This window comes from Sipha flava, unplaced genomic scaffold (genome assembly GCF_003268045.1).
Source record: "Sipha flava isolate LNK unplaced genomic scaffold, YSA_version1 34_pilon_pilon, whole genome shotgun sequence".
Taxonomy (NCBI): Eukaryota; Metazoa; Arthropoda; class Insecta; order Hemiptera; family Aphididae; genus Sipha; species Sipha flava.
In genome coordinates this window covers 3,541,362-3,563,621 of record NW_020273045.1, presented here as the reverse complement: position 1 = coordinate 3,563,621, position 22,260 = coordinate 3,541,362, and the positions used below count along the sequence as shown (strand labels likewise).

The 22,260-nt window shown below is 28.2% G+C and overlaps 1 protein-coding gene across 2 annotated transcripts in view; it reads right to left on the bottom strand.

Annotated features, from left to right (window-relative positions):
* LOC112687370 (FMRFamide receptor-like) overlaps positions 1-22,260 on the bottom strand; it is a 106,055-nt gene that overhangs the window by 10,384 nt on the left and 73,411 nt on the right. For both annotated transcript variants that reach the window (XM_025560027.1, XM_025560026.1), the window contains one exon: positions 19,377-19,747. In XM_025560027.1, coding sequence (XP_025415812.1) covers positions 19,377-19,747 — 371 coding nt within the window. The remainder of the gene's footprint in view (positions 1-19,376; positions 19,748-22,260) is intronic.

Sequence of the window (22,260 nt, the reverse complement as noted above, 5' to 3'; positions counted from 1 at the left end):
TGGTACATACACACACATTCATACGTGATAATCTTATGTTAATTTAAATATTTGTTTTGTGAAGTATTGTTTAAAAAAAGCTCGTATGTGTCCTAGCGTCGTCTTTGTCTTTTACAAATCACCATCCAACGCACGCCTCATTTACGCATACTTTTTTCTTGATAAAATAAAATGGGTTTTCTGAATTTTTGGCTCGAATATCCAAATTTCTCAGGTATGTGTATGTATACATATTAAATATAGCTACGAACTAATAACCTAAATATATGTTTATAGGTGTAATACTATTGAGATAAGCCTTAAAAGAAAAAATTGTAATATTATACTTCTGAGCAAGTATAATGTTTCAAAACATAAAATATCAAACCTAGCAAACAAAAAAAGTCGCAAGCAAGAACAATTTATACAAGAAAACTAAAACATTGCAAACACACACAATTAATAGATGAATTCACTGACTTGAAAACAGAGATGGCATTAAAAGCAATCAAGAGTAGTAAGGTAGCAGGTGCTGATAGAGTTTTACAAAAATTCCTCAAGTTTCTTGGTCCAAAAGGTAGAAATTGGTTATCCAAATTAGCTATAGTTGTAGCAAAAATTAGCAAAATCCAAAATTATGGCGATCCGTCAAAGTTATAGCCCTCTTAAAACTTGGCAAACCAGTAAATAAACCAAGCAGTTATAGACCAATTTCACTACTGTCTACTGTATATACACTTTTTGAGAGTCTCATATTAGAAAAAGTACTACCCATAGAATAGGCCGAATTCAGGAAAAACTGAGTCTGTTGCGATCAAGCGCTCACAACATATATTGAGAACGGCTACCTACGCAAGGATAAGTCTCGTGCCGTCTTCCTTGACTTATCTTCTGCTTATGATACATTATGGAAAATAGAACTGATAATAAAGTTGTCAAAATTATAAGATAGAAAACGTACGCTTTTCTTAATAGAAAGCTTGATGTCCAACAGAAAATTTTTGCCAGTCGATATTATATATTATATATATATTATATTTTGTATATTTTATAACCCGATAATGTCATATGTAAAATAAAAAATAAATCTGAGCAAGTAGTTTTTTTAATTTTTACAGTTTATTATTCTATATGTACGTATCGACATTAGTATTATTATTTTATTTTATATTGTGTTTTAAATTAATTTTCGGATCATATATACATTAACGATTATTATAACTATTATTATAATTATTAATTGTTAAGCCCGAAGGTCTAACTTCCTTTGTATATTTTTGTTCTTGTGTTGTTAATTATTCTTGTGTAGTATTTTCATTATTATTTTACCATACAATAATACATTGTTTTCATTTCAATTTATTGTTTACTATTTTATTTAGATGGCTAATATTTTCATAGTCTTAAGCAGTACATGGTAAGTTATTGTAAGTACACACTTATATATGATGACCTATACAATATACACCCCCTCCCCACTATTACTACTACTACACGCTAACGCTCATTGGTCTTGCTCGGCCAACTTCTTAACCTTCCCTCAGGTTGTTATTTTTAAACGTATACCTATTACCCACTAGGTTTTAGTCGATGATGATTAATTGACGACAACCGAAGATGTTGATGTTCGAGCTCGCGAATCAACAATTTATTGTTATGTAGCCCTCCCGTATAGACAAACATACCAAGAAACAAAACTCATACTTAATATTTTGTATAATATATAGTTAATAGTTTAGCATAGTGTTAAAAATAAATAACTATCTGCTTTCCCTTTGACTGTCAAATGTTTGCTGTATGTAAATTCATGATTAATCTGATTGTAAAAACCGGTGTGTATGTATATATAATATTACAGTGAAAGACAATCATTGGTAAAAGACATAATTTATTGGTAAATGACGTATTTTACTAATATAGTTCAATTATGTAGGTATGTGTAAGTGTTGTAAAAAAGAACAATTTTAATCACCCAAATTTTACTACTTTCACCGGCCAATGACGTTATTTACTAAGACTGTTGATAAATTATGACAAATCTCATATTTTTCATAATAATAAACCAAATAGTTATTTTATTATGCTACACATGCAAAAACACCGACAAGAATTTTGTCAGGGGGCATCATGCATAGTTATACGCTGATTTCGTTTTTTTTCGTTGGCTACAAAGTAATACAGGCTACTAGAAAATCTGATAATGAAAATAATAGCCTCTATTCTATATTTTTAATTTTTTTTTTTTTTTTTAAAAAATCCAGGAGATGCAAGTGCACCCTTTTGCACCCCTCTCGTGTCGCCCATTAGTATATATTATCAAATATAATACTATATACATGTACCAGCACAATAAAACGAATCGGTGGTGGATTTCGAGGGAGAGGGTTGCTAGAGGCCTTAAGTACCCACCGTTCTCCGTATTGAATGGTTTTTTGTTATACTCGTATTTTAGATTACTGAGATATCATTGTTTATACTATATGATGTATTAGTGTATTGAATATTGAATAAACAGTTTTACCCAAACATAAAAATCCTCAAATATTTGCTGTGCGTCCCGTTTTTACTGCAACCGCTGAAAGGTCTTTTTTGACCTCAAAGTAATTAAAAGATTATATGTGCTATTTAATTATTTTAAATTGATTGAGTCTACACTAAAAAGATTGACGTAGTTGTTAATGAGTTTGCTCTAATATATATTATATATTTATAAAGTGGTGACCAAGGATTAAGGGAACTCATATTTTTCTAGGAAGTTAACAAAATACTTTTACATGGTAAAACTGATTTTCCTGAATGCTTGAACCAATTCAATTTATTTTACCCCGAAGTTATAAATTAAGAATCATTTTTAGCAAAATTGCACCCACCATGTAAATATTCTAGATCCATCACTGAAAAGATTATAGCATTCTTTGTACTACGAAAAGCAGTCTGCGGTGTTTGTGTATTATCCGTATACAACACTGTTTCCCAAAATTTTTTCGTTCACATATTCGTCATTTCAAAACGCTTATTGGTGATAAATTCTACAGTGATTTTTTTTATAAATCGTGTATAGTTGTCAGCTGAATTATATCCGGCTTTGTGCGGAACTGCCGTGGCCGGGGCACAAATGATTTTAAGAACCGTGATGTATTGAACTTCGTTTAGAATTTTATGTATTTTCGTGCTATTTGTATATAAGCGGAAAAAATTACAATTAATGATGTTGGGTATAACAGATATCATTTACCACTAATAAGTATTGTAAAAAAATATGCTGGTCAAAATCAAACTGATTGTTATATTATACAAATCAACAAAACAAATTATTTTAGTTCATTACGGTTTTTGACAGTACAGATATAAATAAGTGAATCAATTTTGTTTTTTCGATTTTTTTTTTATGCATTTGATCATCGAGACAAGATGGCGATTGATTATAAATCTATGGTGGTTGAACTAAAAAAGGATGGACAAGCTATGATGTTTTAGTTAACTGTTAAGTATAATTAAATACATTATTATTAACTATTAATTAATTAAATAAACGATTTATTTAGCAGTAATTAAATGTACTTAGAATAATTTAGATATGGAGTCGAGTCCCGATAACTCGAAGTTGAAGGGGGATAAAAATTCACCTTGAAATATGTTTTATTCAAGATACCTAACTCGAATTCATCAAAATTAAATCAAAACTTCGAATTATGTAATTAAATATAATTTCAAAATGTTACGTTTATAAAAACGTTATGATAAATATATGTTCATAAATTTTATCACAAAATCTTCTAATTTGCCAATGACTTCGAATATAGAAGTATCCACGCCTTTGACAGATTCAACACATTTTCTAACAGTTTGTAATGATAAAATTGTTTGGTTCGCCGTAATCACATTTAAAATTCTTTCAAGATCATCAGGAATCATTATTTGATGTATTTATACACATGATTATTAGTTTACTGACTACAACATAATCATCGATTGTAGCATGATTAAAATGTAGTCTATTGAATGATATTAAGTTTATCTGTTACAATTTGCCAATCATATCCACCACCATCATCATCATCTAAACGTATACCATACCTCTTCAATAAAATATAATTTTTTGAAACAATTGATAATTGTATTTGGTTGTACATTACCGATCATACTAATCAACATACTTACTGTTATTGTGCATGCGCTAATAATCAGTTTCTATCTATTCGTTTAATCTTTATTATACAGTACAGATATAATAGATATAATAATTTACTTCAACTAAGTTGTAAATCACAATTTTATATTCAAGTTAACAAGACTTATAATAAATCGAGTGTTTTAAGCATTTGTTAAGAAATAAGAAAAAATCAATTTGTCAAGTTTTTCAAGTTACGAGGTTCGAGTTATCGCGACTCGACTATAGTTAATTGTGTAATTAATATTAGTTAGTTGTAGTTCGATAATAAAATATAGTTTTACGATAAGTTAGTTAACTATAATTATAATTATTTAGTATTAGTTAACTGCACTTAATATTAGTTAACAATAGTTTGATTATAAAATTTAGTTTTATGATAAGTTAAATTAAGTAGATATTATGTACTTAATCATTTAATAATTTAATGTAAGGTTTATTTAGCAGTGTTAAATATAGTTAGAATGATTTAGATATAGTTAATTGTGTATCTTATTAGCTAGTTGTAGTTTGATCATAACACTTAGTTTTATGATAAGTTAAATTAAATAGATAATTTGTACCTAATCATTTAATGTAAGGTTTATTTAGTAATAGTTAACTATAATTATAATTATTTAACATTAGTTAACTGTACTTAATATTAGTTAACAATAGTTTGATTATAAAATTTATTTTTATGATAAGTTAAATTAAATAGATATTATGTACCTAATCATTTAATGCAGTGGTTCTCAATCTTTTTTGTATGACGACATCCTAATTTAGATCTATAAAAATAGCGACACACTTGAAATAATTAATGAAATCTTATTTAAAAAAATTAAAACTTAAAAAAAAGTTTCAATTTACTTAATTACATTTTTAAAAATTAAAAGGAAGTATTATGAAAAACAGTATTAGTTAATAAACATTCAGGCCTACATAGGCCTTTGATTCGTGGGTAAATGATTGACAAAGTTTCGTGTAATTTACTCTTAGTACCTTTTTTGCTTTTTGTTATTTCCAATATCGAATATGCTGATTCAGACATGTATGAGGTTGAAAAGAAAATGAAATTTTCAATTCTTAATATTCCTGTGTATTCGATTTACAGAGAAATCCGAAATGAACCACTTTGAGACATACAAAATTTGGATTTTAACGTTATAATTGATGATATTTCTAATAAATAAGAATCGATAAGAATATCATTATAATTTTTTTTATATGCTGCTTTTATTATTTCATCATAATTCCGTTATAATATGGGTACTTTATACTTTGAAAGCTTATAGTTTCAATTAATAATATTTTAGTGACACACTCCACAGTAATACGTGACACACTAGTGTGTCGCGACACACCGGTTGAGAACTACGGATTTAATGTAAGGTTTATTGAGCAGTAATTAAATATTATTGAATAATTTAAATAGAGTTAATTGTGTTGTGTAGTTAATATTAACTAGTTGTAGTTTGATCATAACTTCTAATTTTATGATATGTTAAATTAAATAAATCATTTTTACCTTATAGTTTAATTTAAGGTTTATTTATTAATCGACAAAGCTACAATTATAATTATTTAGCAGTAGTTAATTGTAATTAATATAGTTAATATTAGTTAAGAGTAGTTTGATCATAGAATTAAGTGTTATAATAACTGATAAGTACAAAGGAGAGTCAAATGTTTTTCACTGTTTCAGATTTAAAAATTTATATTATCCGTAAAATTGTGTTTTTATTAGAATTAAAACTAAATCATCATTAGTTATACATTTTATAATAAACATTTTATTGAAAATAATTTAATAAATTAATAAACTTCAAGTAAGTGATGATGAGTAATGCTATAATAATGTCTATGACGAGAAATATTATTAATTAAAAGTTAAGGAAGCGAGGAAACTTATCATTACAGTATCGATAAAATTAATTATAAAAAGAAAATAGCACATTTTAATTTATTACGTATTTCACATTCTGTTCTGTTATTTATTTTTATAAAATTTAAGTCGAATGGACTACGGAAACATGCATATTATTATTAATGTACTCATAGGCGTCTTCAGGAATTCTGTTAGGAGGGTGCATCATGCATATGTACTGATATCTAAACAATGCTTAAATTATTTAAGTTAAATACATAGGAATATTTTTTCAAATTGTATGAAAATACAAAATTATTTTCATTTTATAAAGCAGGATGCTAGGGTGATATATGAATAGGGTGATCATATGTAAAAAAAAAAAAAAAACAAGAAACTTATATAAATAATATATATATGTATACATAATAATTATAATATATATTATAATAACAAAATTTATAATTTCAAAAATGTTTTAGCAAAATAATTAACGTTCTACTGTTATGAATGTTATTGATATTTATTATATCAAGTTACAATAATGATATATTATTATTATCGACGTTCAACATCGTCGTAATTCGGGGAAAATAATTACTTATACTTAAAATGAACATCTCAACATGACTGGATTTCATAGATAAAAATATTTAAAGCAGTTTATTATTGATGACTATCAATTAACCGCTAAAATCAATTTTTGATGAAAAAATAATGAAAAACAGGACAGTCTCGGAAAACAGGATTAAATGCGTTTTGATTAATTCTGATTGAAAAAACAGGATATTAATCTGAAAAACAGGACAAATCTATTTAAAACAGGACGTATGGTTATCCTATGCTGGAAAATCCAATAATGATAATGATAGCCTCTATCCTAGTTTTTTCAATTTTATTCTCATTTTTTTAATTCCAGGGTATCCAATTACATTTGCTCCCCTATTACGGCGCCCATGAACACATTAGTGAATAATAATCATTTATCATAAAGAATCCCTAAAGGAATCAATTCTGTCCTTACTGTACACTTTATATCATTCAATAGCTTATCCGAGTTTATGGCCCGATTTTTTTAGAACTGCACAAATTTTAATGCCATTGGTCAGTCTTTCGATTTATCATCACCCGTCCATGAAACTTATATTTCTACGTCTCTATTCGACCGTTCGATTAATCGTTAAGCTAGCTATGTATTGTACATAGCTGTGTATTATACAATAATATAATCTGTGATATTACGACGAGTTGGGATTAACAAAATATCAACAATAATAAAACTGTTTTTTATCAGCTATCTACACTTGTTATTATATTTTGTTTAACGAAGATATGTCACATATGGTAATCACTGGGCGTCCATAATAAAACGCACGCCGGTCCGCGGCATGCTGATCTTATTGAGCCGTAATGGAAAAATAAAGAAAGATATTTCAATATTTAAATTAAAATTTTTCTTGCCAAATTAAAAACTTCAACAATCTTAATGTAGGTTGATCAACTCTTACGTTAGTCAAATCGCACTAAATCCGTAATTTTCAAACTTCATTAGTAACAGACCTCATTACCCGATGAATGTCTTCAATTACAAAATTTACCAATTTTCAGAGAGATTACGTTATTCACCACGTTGATGTTTTCCACCGTAATACATACACTGAACTGTTAGATTTATTTGTTGAAAAGGTAAACTGTAAAAAAGTAATATACATTAGAAATTTGGAACGACCCGTGTACTATTGAATAGATTATAGTTGAGCGCTAAACTAAAGCGTAGGAACACAGCAAAAAGTTTGCACCAGATCAAAATTACGACAATGGTATACATACTCGTATTTGTGCCTCACAGGGCCGTCCCGAAGTGGGGCCTTGGGGGTGTCTCAACCCCCAACCAAAACACCGGTCGGTAATCGAACTTGTTTCATTATAGCCTAGAAGGACCTAATTTTACTTACGGATAACAAATATTACATATTTCGTAATACATTGTATACACGAATAAAATTTATATAACTACTTATTATACAATATAAAATATTGTTATTTATATAAAATTAAACTGTCAATTTTGAGAACGTGTGTCACATATATAAATGTTAAAAAGTAAAAATACGACTTCATATAGTTAATTATACTACATACATTGGGTAAAAAAATTGTAGTCGACATTTTTCATATTATTCACTCCCCTCCTTGATTTTCATCTTCGGGACGGCCCTGGTGCCCCCTGATAATCTACAATGATACGTTAATGTTGATCTAGAACCGAATGAATATTTTTTTCGTTTATATTATTATGTATTACAATTAGCAATTTTATTTTTTACGGTGAATTAATTTTATAGCATTTAGCGTATAATGTCTTTGAAAAAAATTGACAGCTTCGTAACGAGATATTATTTAAGTCAGTTTTTGGCAAGAATAATTTTAATTTTTTTTAAAAAAAATTTGTAGTACCATTGAAAATAAAATAAATAACCAGAAAATGTTTCGCAGTATTTACAGTTCATTTTTTATGACTCGTTAACGTTACGTTTAGTTTGATAATACCTGTCTGCGTGGCCCTCCCCCTACTACATCCGTAGTACAATCTTAACAATACGAGCATTATGTGCACTGCAGTACTTGGTTATAACGAGTTCCTCTCATTTCTGATCGAGAACACTTACATCTGCCGAAGTATAGGCACGCTAGTTTTCGACGAACTATTTTAATTCGTCTATAGAGCGCCCGAAGTCTTGTCGTATCACGACATTCGTCCTAAATTTCATACAGTACTTTGCCTATCGATAATCACTTGATGTATTATGTATCTATTTGTACGCGTTATATTGTGTGTATAAGTATGAAGTAGACTTGCTCAAACTCAAAAACGGCTTCAACTCAAAGAGCATCAGATAATGTCCAAATAGTATTTTTAACAAGTTGATCCGTTTGTGAAACTTACGAACACTAGATTCAGAACGAAAAGAATTTATTGTTATGTATTACAGTATCTTGATTTTACAATAATGTATATTTTTTTTACTATCGAACTTTCAATTAGACAGTAAAAACTAAATGTGTACCAAAATACTGCGTGTAATAATATAACATTATAATAATCATAAGAGGATTAAAACGATAATTTTTCAATGTAGTATAATACTATATTTTACTCTTTTGGTCGAAATCATTTTTCGAGTGCTGTAATATTGTTCATTGTTGCTTTGAAATGTATAAATAATTATATGTATAAATACTCGGACCAACTCGATGTCTGAACGAGTTATTTGTATGTTCTTAACATTCATACACAGTACGGTTTTTGAAAATAATGTATTTTTAATTATAAATACGATCGATCGTTAAAAATAAACGAGATGGTATTTTTTTTTAAATTCACATAGTAGACATTTATACCTACTTGCACGTGCCAAGTTCGAAACCATCTTAGAGCAAAGCTTTAGTGTTTTATTTTTTTATTTTCACGTCGAACAAAATATATTATCACATATATACAACTCTCGTAATAGTTCCTAAATGCACATACATGTACATGTACACACATATGCACATATATTATAAATATACATATATAGTATGTACGCTATATTATACATTATCGGGTATGTGTTCATACGGGATTTTAAAAAGCCTTATAAAGTACACACCATTGAATATTTGGTATACATTAAGAGGTTTATATATTTCTGAAAGAGTTAAAAAATTGTTTATAATAACATGCGTGTTTGGTCTTTTGGCGCCTTTATTTTTTTTTTCAGCGTTTTGGACGTCTATGATGTGAATAAAAAAAAATAATAACAAAATAATGCTACCGTACAGCTGTATTATGTTCATTTCTTACCAGTCAAATGGTCAACTGTAGTTAAGAATAGCTACATTAAATTGTATTAATAGCATTTCGCATTTGCTTATTCAATTTTTAGTTGTGACTTCTTATATTAACGTTGCGCAGAAATGTTTATAATACATCCGATTAGTGTAATACATCATGAAGGCGAAACTAGGAATTTAAATTATATCAGATTAGAAGTTAAATTAACTCTGTTGGAGATTAGATTTTATTTTAAGAACGGCGGTCGATTTATCGGTTATCGTAAATCAGGAGAAAATATCTTGATTGTTACAATTTCCCTGCAGGATCTAGAACTGGTCTTTTTTTTGCATAAAATATGTTTCGGTAATCGTTACTATCCGAAATGTGTATCTAACATAGTAGATTTATATTTTTATACCATACAAGTTAAATTCAAATCAAAATAGATTAACTGATAACAATACATTTTATTTGTTCAATTAAAATATAAATATTTTCTCAACAGCTGTAATAACAGAAGTAGTTTTTCAGTTTTTTGATCAAACCTTCGATCTGTATCTTGTTCTAGTACGATCGAATCTATACCAATTCAACCACACGAATTTCATCTGATTTGGCATTAAATACGTGTTGATTACTCGAGGTACCATTAAAACGTTTAGTTTCTCTTAAATATAAATTTATTACCAGTGTAAGATTCGGTAGAATTGTGCATAGTAACATTCTAGTTATTTTTTATCTGTAAATAATTTATGAGTCAGTCATAATTTACTCTAATTGTTATCTTATCGGCGGTAACGCTTTTACAGCGTTTTGATTTGGAACAACAATCGTTTTTGCATGGCATACCTCTGCCAAAACGTATTATCGTCAAATATCCTATCATTTACTATGGAATATATATATTATTCTCTCTATAAAAAATCCGCACGATCGCTACCGGACGTTAGTTTTTTTTTGTTTTTACTACGGTAAGATCTACACAGACGATTAGACAATGAAAGACCGTCGGACTGCAACTTGACTGCAAGCTGATGTGGCAAATGTTCATTCATCAACAGTGACACGGAGGAGAGTATCGGAGATAGTAGTGATAGTCAATAATCATATTGTTAATACTGATGCCCGGCCACATTGTTTCTATTAAAAACCATAAAATAATATAAATTTTGAATTTTAATTACACAAATTGTTTTTGCCGTTTCTCGTATCTAATAGAAAAGAAAATGTGAGTAATTTTTTATGAGATTTATACAACAGTAATATAATGGTATAAACGTATTATTGTAGTTTGATCAAATGTGATTACTGTCAAGGAGGATAGAGTGGTTTTAAAAAAATAAAAAATAAATGACCTAGATAATTAAATATTTGTTGAAATATTTTCAATTGTAATTTGAAAATCATAATATGAACAAGTTTTTATTGGACTTTCAGGTATTTTAGATAAAATGGAACTTTGAAACTGCTTTAAAAAATACTTAATTTTTGTCACTTTAAATAAGAGCTTTTTTTAAAAGTTAATACTATAAAGTTGTTATAATATTTATGAATTATACGTGATATTTTGTCTTAACACTAATTTTTGTAATCTAAATTCCCTGTGTTAAAAGTTAAAATAAGCATCTATACTGATCATAATTTGAACGAGGATTTTTTTTTTTTTTTTACTAATCTGAACGTATACGTAGATTTTAGATCAGTAATTTTTTCGTTCAGATTCCGTACGACGATTGGATTTTTCATACATATAACTCTGCAATAATTGATCGTGATATTTAAGTTGCAGCTTAAATCTGAAATTGTAATTTATGTTGGACGTCGGTATACATTATTATTTCAGTACGATGAACATTGATAATAATATGAACAAGACGAAAAATTCTCGAAGACAGCAAAATGGTTTTAAAAAACATATTTTTTTATACTACTGTGCTACCACTATTTAATCAAATACATACACACGTTATTTTAGGTACATCTTATGCTTATTATATAGTCAATACGCATGATACTACAAAAGACTACAACGGATAATAAGAGTAAACCCGTTGTGTATATATTGCTAGTCTGCAAGGAATTCATTTTTGGAAAATATTAATTTAATACGGTGTACGCGTGATCGGATCTGATTTGTACAAGGTTTCTTAAATGGGTTCTTCGTAACGAGAATGTCAAACACCGGTGTAAATAGCTTGGCACTGCATTGTACAAGCACGTGAGTATTATATAATACGTAGAATATCAGTCATTTCGTAATAAGCTGATATAGTGCTCAGTACTCAAGAGACAAACTATGATAATATGTAGTTATAATGGTATACGAAAAACCTAAGTTTTCTGAGGAGCTCGAGAAAACTTAGTACGCTTTTAAAACCTCACGGAAACATTCACACTAAATTCCCGCTCTGTAAGAAACTTTGATTGCTTCCTTATCCTGTATATTGAATACGTTTAAATATTTGTTGTTAGCTTTATGATAAATCAATGGATTAATAAGTTTCGTTATTCTATCGGACTTTAATAACTTTTATTATAACATGAAACACAACATTTTATAGTATAAATATAATCATGAAATAACTTTTCGGTTTGCATTAAAATCGAAACAATAAGAACAAAAAAAAAAAAAAAACATTTATTTTAATAAATTTTATTCAAATAGGTACCTTACCGGAATGATTTATCTATATCATCAAAATATGTTTAATCATCATCAGTTTTACTATTAATTGTACTGTCGTAACAGATTTTAAAATAAATGATTATGTTAAAGAAAAAAAATTATTAAAAAAAAACTGCTTTACAAGTAATAGCGTTTAATGTCCTTAAATTGTATTATAACACAAAAAAAACAATAAGTTATACCTATATATACCTATAATATAATTGTTTTTTCGTCTTATTAAATTGTGTATAGAATCAACAATTTTTATGAAAATATCGTGAAAAAGAAAATAAATTCTGAAAAACGTTTATTAAGTATAAACATATACTTTACAGCTAGTGATTAAAATCTATAATATGATTTCGAAAAAGTAAAGCAAAATTGTGATACAAAAACAGAAATCTGTAATAACCATAGTTGTTATACTTATTAGAAATTAACATCCTGTATAAAACTATTAAGTTGTGAAGAAACCCGTTTATAAGTTTGCTGACTAGATTTACTTTGTATTAGAACACAAATTCACAGACTATTTGGCTTCAAGGTAAGTTTCCAACTCTTGATAAAATTATATATGAATGATACACTGCCAGAGTATATACTAGCAGTATAAACGACGTTGAATTATTATTTAATTTTAGATTTAAAATACAATTTTTGAGATATTTTTCTCAAAATAACATTATTATTATTATAATTATTATTTTTTAACTCTTTCTGCACGTCTGAACTTCAATGCGTTTTTTATACAAATTATCGTTAATTTAAATTTTACAAGCACCTATTTCTGAGTATATCTACAGAGCGATTTGTTATAAGTGCACCTGCTATATACAGCAGTAGAGTATATAGATAAAAAAAGTTTTTATTAGATAGCTTACCACTAAATTTCAGACATTCGTGCAATTTATAATTCGGTTTAATTTCCTTGATTTATAGTAGTTTTTTTTTTCTCGGACCTTTGTCAAAGATATAGACCTTCATTTAAAGGGTCGTTCTTGGTAATTTTGAGCTTCTTTAACTTTTTTTGGTACTTTATAAAGTACTTGTAAGTCCGGAAAGACCAATTAAAGATAGTTTCAAAATACAGTTGATTAATATATAAGTTTAAAAAATTAATCATAATCTAATAATAATTTTATGATCAAGGCACAGTTTTAGAGCGAAATGATATATTTGATTTTAAAGTTGCCAATCGCTTCTTCTTGCCAACTGTTCTCATCTAGTACGAATAACTATTTTTTTTTCAATTTGTAACGATTATAATGTTCACGTTTTAAAATTTTTTTATGTACATTTATAAAGAAAATGTATATTTGATTCAAAGATAGTAAGTACACAAAAAGGCGGGTTTGCATTCCTGCTGGGTTTTTGGTTTCACAATTTAAAAAAGTGGTACCCATATATATTCGGTTGCCCGTAAAATAGAAATTTACATAAAAATCTTCACGATTTCGTTAATGTGGTTTTTCAATTTTTATCACCATATAATTTATATTGTTTATATGTTAAAATAGTATAGAATGTTTGTGTAGAAACTTTATTATACAAATACGCGTATACATTATAGGATATTTTTATCTCTCTCTGATTATATCAAAAATGAATAATATATATATTAGCAAACAATACAAAATAAATAAATACATAAATAATTAAAAATTAACTGATAATTATTGAATTCTGATTTAATATGCGTGGATATTATTACCATATAAAAAACTCAAATATATATTATTATAATTAATATATTATATATAAACATAAAATATAACTTAAACTTTAATTTCATAAAAATATTTGATTGATTATTATCAGAATAAATAATTTTGAAATAAATCGAAAAAGAAAACCATATAAATGTAAATAAATATGAATAATATTTTTGTTTTTTGATTCAAAACAGATTGATAGATTTTTAAAAATTAAAGTACTTGAGTGAACAAGAAAGATAAGTTAGAGAAAAAATATTATTGGCCAAAATTTTATGAATAATATTTCTTTTATATACAAGACAATATTTTTGGTATTAAATATTCATGGTTACATCAATCGAAATTTCAATTCAAAATATGTAGAAATATTTAGTTTTTTTTTTATTCGGATTATTACGTATTATATTGTTGTATTAAATGTGCTCTGATGAATAACTCGTGTATGTTCTTTTGTTGATTATTAGTATAATTGTATATTTTATATTGTATTTTCCGAACATCACACGAACTATAGTAATATAATTCCATTTATAAATATTGTAAAATATTTAATATTTAAACATTTAAAGACAATTTAATGATATACATATATTTTAAATGCGTCCAGCTAACTCTAAAAAATAATCTCTTACTAGTAAAATTGTTCATATATTAATGTGATAGGGAATGGTTTTTTGATATCTGTGCCAACTGTTAAAATACAGTTCATGGGTAATGAATATGAACGTAATAAAAAGATTTAGAATACTGACGTTCTACTATGAATTGTAGTAAAGCAATGATTTTAAAATATTATTTTTATTCAGTTAGACATCCACATGTTATTAAATAGTATGCTATATTTCTATAATATATAACTTCAAAGCAAAGAGTAAATAATTATCATCGGCATAGTGAATATAGAAAATAATAATAGTTTAATACGATTAATGGTCTTGACACGTATAATGTTTATTTATTAAAAATTGCAAAAATGTATTTATAAATTTGAAATTTTAATATTTTAATAATACCTTACAATTATTTTAAAAATAGACTGTTAAAACAATTATTACGTTTCCGGTAGCTTTTAAGCATACTTTATCAATTAGGTATGTGATGATGTATATGTTATTATAAATACAAGTAAAATTTAACTATATTCGTATTTCATTTTCAATCGTGGTTAAATTGTCACTAAAGAAAACATAATATACATCTAATATTCATTTTACAATTCACAGAAATAAATAAAATAATTTAATTCCGGAAAAGTAGTTTTTATTTATATTCGTTTAATGCTAAATTGCATTAAATTTTGTGATGTGATCATGGAAATAATGGTTTAGTAATATATTACGATTTCACAATAACTACCAAATATCATTTAAAATACATAATATTATGATCGTAAAATGTTACAACGATGTAATGCGTAATTATACAAAATTATTCAATAGATAATAAAAGAAAATCAGCAAATACCATAAAAACCTACCTACACGGATGATTTTTGATTTAAAATATAACCTAAATTTCTGTATGATTAATTTCACTATTGGCATTATTATGTACGCATGTAGATTTGTTAATATATTGAAGGATATAAAAGATCGAAAACTTAACTCACTGGCGCCCATACCGCTATTAAGTAGTGCAATTTCATGGATGTTCAATGGTGGCGAGTGGGTCTTGTTAACTAGCATGTACAATATATAATATTTTGGCACCACTAGAATATAACTCAAATTATTATATCAAGTTATAATTAGCCAAATTTACAATTAAGGTATTTGTGGAACTACTATTATATACTATTATTATTTGAGAGGTCGTTACTACTGAAAGGATAAAATTATCAACTGCACGGGTAAATGGGAAATGTTTAGACGACATTGACATAACCTGTTGATGTTTTTATAAAATATAGATACATGTATACGTACTTATGTGATTGTACAAAATCAGAAAAACTATACTAGGCTGATAAAAATCTGGAAACGTATCAAATGTCCAAATTACTTGAAAAGTGTCCATACAGAAGAAAAAAAAAATAATACTGGGAAACGTTCCAACCATTTTGCACACAAAATAATTAGCAACAGTCAGTGTATCTTCTTAAAAACTGCCCATGTGGGCATATAACGTAACCCTGAAGAATTTTATTTTATTTTATCAAAGTATAAATCTACTTATTTTACTAGCAAATAATATTACAGCACTTTGAGTATATTTGTAATATTAATGTTATTATGTGCATAATTTATTTATTATAACAAATCGTTTTGAATTATTGTCGGTAAGAAAAATCGGTTTAAATTCTATTTTATTGCTTCAGAAGCTTATTTTTGAAAACCGTAATTAGATATCATTAAATATCTTCCGCTACGGTTTGGCTTAAAATTTATATTACGAACTTAAATAGATCCAATTACGAGTAGGTTCGTGTTTTATGCACTACAAGTAAATTAATACAATTAATATATTAAAATTGTAATTGATAAATTTTAATAATATAGTAACATTATACCTTTACAGTAAATAAAATTCATAAAATTATATTTGATTTCATTATGATTTTATTTTATTTAATAATTTCAATCTCGATATCACGTGCATTTGAACTGGCTTTGTTCATTATGACCACTTAAGCTATTGAAAATTGTAACGATTGTTGTCATTTACAAAATAGAAACTAAATTAATTTTATTTACCATTTGGGCCAGAATCACCTTAAACCACTAATGTTCTTTTTTTTTTTTTTTTTTTTTTTTCAATTCGTTGGGCTAAATGCATTATCTAAAAAAAAAGAGAAAGAAAGGAAAAGTAGAAATCTCATTAAAATGCTGTGGCAACTGTAGATATTGTCACTGGGGATTAGAAAAAATACTACAGCAGTGTTGCTAGGGGAGTATTACCTGAATGGTGTCATTCGTGTTTGTCTTTTTTGAATACATGATAAAAAAAGAACATTTACTGCTAAAGACATAAATTATTTAGTATTAAACTTTCAATAAACGTTATGAAAAAGAAAACAAATTGAATAAAACTGTGCATCTGTATTTATATTTTAGTAGAATAAACGCGTATAAAACGCCTCAAAAGTCTTGACTTAATGACAATTTTTAACAACCCCTGCAGTTCTATATACTAGTGCCCAGTGGTAAACAAATGATTGGGTGAGTTTTGGGATGACCAAGGATTAAAAAAAAAACTCAATTCTGAAATAGAATGAAATATATACACATTATGAGTATTTTAACGTCTGTATAAAGTGTATTTTTTTTTGATTATGATGGAATCACATAAAAAAATTTTCGTCCGAGGAAATATAAAATAGACGTTTAATATTGATGTAAGAACTATGTATTTTTTTCCACCTGAAGATAAGTTTACAACTCTAACTTTTCGTTATGTCCATTTGCTTTTTCTTTAAGTTCCTTAAAGGTTTTGACTTTTCATGTGACGCATCACATTTCATTTGTCCTATATAAGAGTTCCAAGATGGTCCTGCAGTTTTCTTTCCTTTTATCATACCTTCTATACCCTCTAATATTATATTATGCAGCTTTTCCGGGAATCTTAGAACATGTCCAAACATTTTCCAATGTTTTCTCTAATCGCATCTATGTGCGTACATTTTTCTTCCATAATTAGAAGTACTTCTTTGTTTGTTTTTCATTCTATCCAGCTTATCGTTTCCTTATGCCTCCAGAATCATATCTCAAAAGTTTCTAGTTTTTTTTTTTCAGCTTCATTTGTTACCCACGTCTCACATTCATGTGTTGCAATACTCCATACATATGTCTTAAAATCTATGTATATAATTTAATAATTTAATATAAAAGAAAATTTAATATTAGCCACTGCTCGTGTCTATTTATTAATAAATAATATATTTATTTAGAATAAAAATTATATTTGCTCTCACTTCCCAACAGCAGTATAGTGCTAATGATCTCTGCAAAAGCAATTTGTAAGGATTTAATCTTCCAAATTGCTTAAGTCTCTTAATAACGAACGATATCAATAATTTCCTATCAATATTGTAGCATTAACGTGCATACGCAGATTCAGTATAATATTACAACGACGAATTTAAAAAAATCTACGTGTTAACGTGTCGAAAGTCAAGATTTATTAATAATAATACTAACAATAACGTTGCATTATACCCTGTATTTAAACGCATACATGTTATTTTTTTGTGCTGAAAAACGACTAAATCGGAATTATAAATTTGCATAGAGACCTCGAGGATTGTTGTTCCATTGATATTATATAGAAGTATATAAGTAGAAAAATGCGGTCTCCCATGAGCAAGTATACACAGTAGCTCCCGGTATCAATTATTTTAAATAAAATATTTGCTTTATTCCTTTCACTCGTCGATTCCATTAATGTCTTGTCGCAATCTCACCTCGCGTTGATATAAACCGGGGGCAAAATATCCAAAATTCTGTGTATCCAAATCGTTTGAGAAAATATTTGAATACGCGTACATTGTATAATATATATTGCTCGTATATATAATATGAACGAGTGTAATTATTAGAATTGTTAATTCAAAACTATACAAGTAGACTTTGAACGATGTATTTTTCCTTCTAACAGTATTGGTAATAATAGGTACATGAGATTTCTTGAAATTTGTATCGAGAGAGAGAGAGAGAGAGACTAAATTTCACGTATTTTGCTACTGCACATCTGAGTCCACACACCAAACAATTTTAAACTAATGAACCTAGAAGTGCACGCGTGACATCGTTGCATAATTGTTTTTGGTATTATCAATAATTAATTGTAATAAATAGACTTCTAGTCTTAGAAATTTTAGCTAAGTTTATCATAATATTAATAAATAAATCAACATAAATCGATTTTCATACATAAATATAACTTGTTTTTAGCATAAGTTGTAAAGATGTTAAACGAATACAAGTTAATTTTCAACAATCCTTGTTAATCAAATAAAAATGTACAAAAGCCAAAAAAAAAAAAAAAGAAAAAAGTTCTGCACAATTTTAAACCTGCCTATTGCACACAATTTTGAGACCTGAAGAGAGAGAGAGAGAGAGAGAGAAGAATAAAAAAAAAACACTGGACGATCTATTAGCCGTCATTAGCGCGCGCGTTCATTTACGATTGATGTTTAAGATCGTTACGTTAAAGTTCGTTTAAAAAAGGACACTTACCTGGCACGTGAGCCGAGTGCGGTTCCTGCGGCTCTGGTTGACCGCGTTGATCAGGAACCAGTTGAGCACGGCCAGCACCAACAGCGGCACGCAGATGAACGTGACGATGCAAAACCAGTTGTACGCCTTCTTGTAGATGTCGTTCCGGCCCAGCTCGGTGCTGCTCTTCTTGAACTTGCCCGTGGCCGAGTCGATGGCGATGTGCCACTCGTGCGGCGTGGTGGCCGTGCACGCGATGCAAAACAGCGCGACGATTAGTATGACGCGTTTGGCCCGGGACTCGGTGCACAGCACTCGGCCGCGCAATGGATGGCACACGGCTATGTACCGCTCCACCGTGAACGAGACCGTCAGCAGCACGGAAGTGTTACCTGTGTGCACGGGGATACACCATGTGAAATGTTGTTTTGCGCATTATGGAACGGGCATCAAGGATGTACATTTTCCGAATGTTCGGATCTGGATTCGAATGGAATCCTTATCCGGAGTTATGGGTTTGATTTTTATGCGACCAACAATTGTTTTCATTTCTCCGAAAAAACAAATTATTTCGTTTTATTGTAATTCAAATTTAACGACAAATATAAATATTATGTCTTGTAAACTATCGCACCCGAAAGAAAAAATTACACTTTCAAGATCAACCGTATCCTTATATCAAGTTAATCGGTGTCTACAAATACACATGTTGCATACGTATGTATTTTCTCGTTCTGACTTAAATCAACTCACACCTCATTATGTTATCACTAAGAATTCCATTATGAAAGATAATAAGATTGATTTATAGAGAACCCATCAACGAAATTCGTGTGCTACTCGGAGCTCCGATACGAAGTTCCCAAAGTTCCAAATTTGGTTTACTCGTATAACTCCGAAAATTGTATACTTGAGCATTGAAACTCTTTAGTGTTTGGAATTACGATGATGTATGTCGACCTTTCAACTCTAACTTTTATTTATTATCTCATATACTACGAGTTTATCATAAACTTTGTTATAGAAAATGTTCATTAAAGATCTTCTGTGAAAATTTACAATAGCAGATTAAATTATCGACTTAATACAATATTCAAATATACCATTATGTTTAAATGTTCATATTTTAAGCACTGATGTATAAAGTTTCATTATGGTTTCTCGAAGGAAAAAGTTTTATCGGAAATCATACATAATTGTAGAAATGGAAAATGTTATAGTAACCTAAAAATATCGGTTTTCAACCACGGTTATGTTTCGATCGATGTAATACGTTCGCAATGTTTATACCCGTATACTTATTATTTTCGTATACTGCGATAGTCCGTCGACTGTCAAAGAGAAAGGCTAACGATCAGAACGGTATTTCACGGTGGTGCACCTGCGGTGGGACTCGACGGAATTGGGTTGAGCTCAACATACGAGTCGACGCTGATCAGCCAGCCGAATATTATGGTGTCTTACGGATGGTATGAAATTTAAACGTGTCTTGGTGCCACTGTTCGATGTTAATAATGACTTCTCGGGGCGAAAACCTCCGACCATTACTTGGTCACGTAAACATTCTCATTTGGTATAAATGCTTGATAAACAGCCATTATGGATGACGTCAGAGTCTGCACAGGTTAAAAAGTAATTATTAAGTAGTAAGCTGTATACTCTTAACCTCAAGACTACATTTAAGGTCGAGAACCCATGTCGAATCGCATAATATGTTTATTCGGAATAGAAGGACAAGCAACATTTTTGAATTTATATAAAATAATATTTTTATTTTATTTTTGTTCCGATTATTTTTCTGAGATGAAGCTTTTTTAGAAATGTTTTCTTGTTTGACAGAAATTATAGTGTTGTAAATGCTAAACCTGAGAGGAAAAATACAGTAAATATTGTATAATAATAACATTTGGAGAGGTTAAAATTATAAAATGAAAATCACAAGATAGAATGCAAAACATTAATGAAATAAATAATTGAAAAATATAATATTAAATTATGTAGTTCTACATGAGTATTTCACGTTGACATTTTTGAATATTTTTCTCATGCTATATCTTTCTCTAGGATATAATACAATATTTTTTTTTTAATTTTTTTAGAAATATTATTTTATAAATTTTTCCGTAGTACCAAAAATAATAACATACGTGAGTATTAAATGAACACGAAATATTAAAATAATTTAATTATTTTAAATAACTATACGCATAAACTTCTGTGTGCTTGTAATGGTAATTATTGATTATTGTGTCAAAGTTATATTTATTATTTATACGTATACAAAGTAGCGTAGTAAAAATCAAACGAACAGAAGAAACACTGAGTTATTGATCCCATCGTATTTTCTATAATCATTAATATTTTCGACAATGCAAAAAAGTGTAGTACTAATGATTGTAAAATATCTAACGTAAGCATCAAGTTTACAAAATTGATAGTGGTTCATTAATCTCTTTTTTGAACAACACTATTTAGAAAGCATAAACGGTTCAACAATGTTGATCATTAAGTATGATAAGCTTTCAAAGTTTAATACGCAGTTCCAAAAAATAATTCAAATCACAAAGTATATTTGTTATATTCGTTATAATAGAAAATTAATATTTGTCCACAACGGTAATATTTAATTAAAACATAATAATTGTAGTTTATCTGCAAGTAGTTATGGGCAGTGGTGCATTTAGAATATACGCGCCCCGGGGCAAAATTATTTTATTACCCCCCCTTTCCAAATTGTCGCTAATTTTTATAATCTCAGACCTTCTTTTTCCACCCTCAATTAATAAAAAATATGCTCTTTGCTTGTTTTAAATATTATTTTAAAATTTATATCCTAGTTTTTCACAGTATAAAATTTCTAAGTTGTTTGTTCAATTAAAAAAATCATACCTAATAATGACATTAT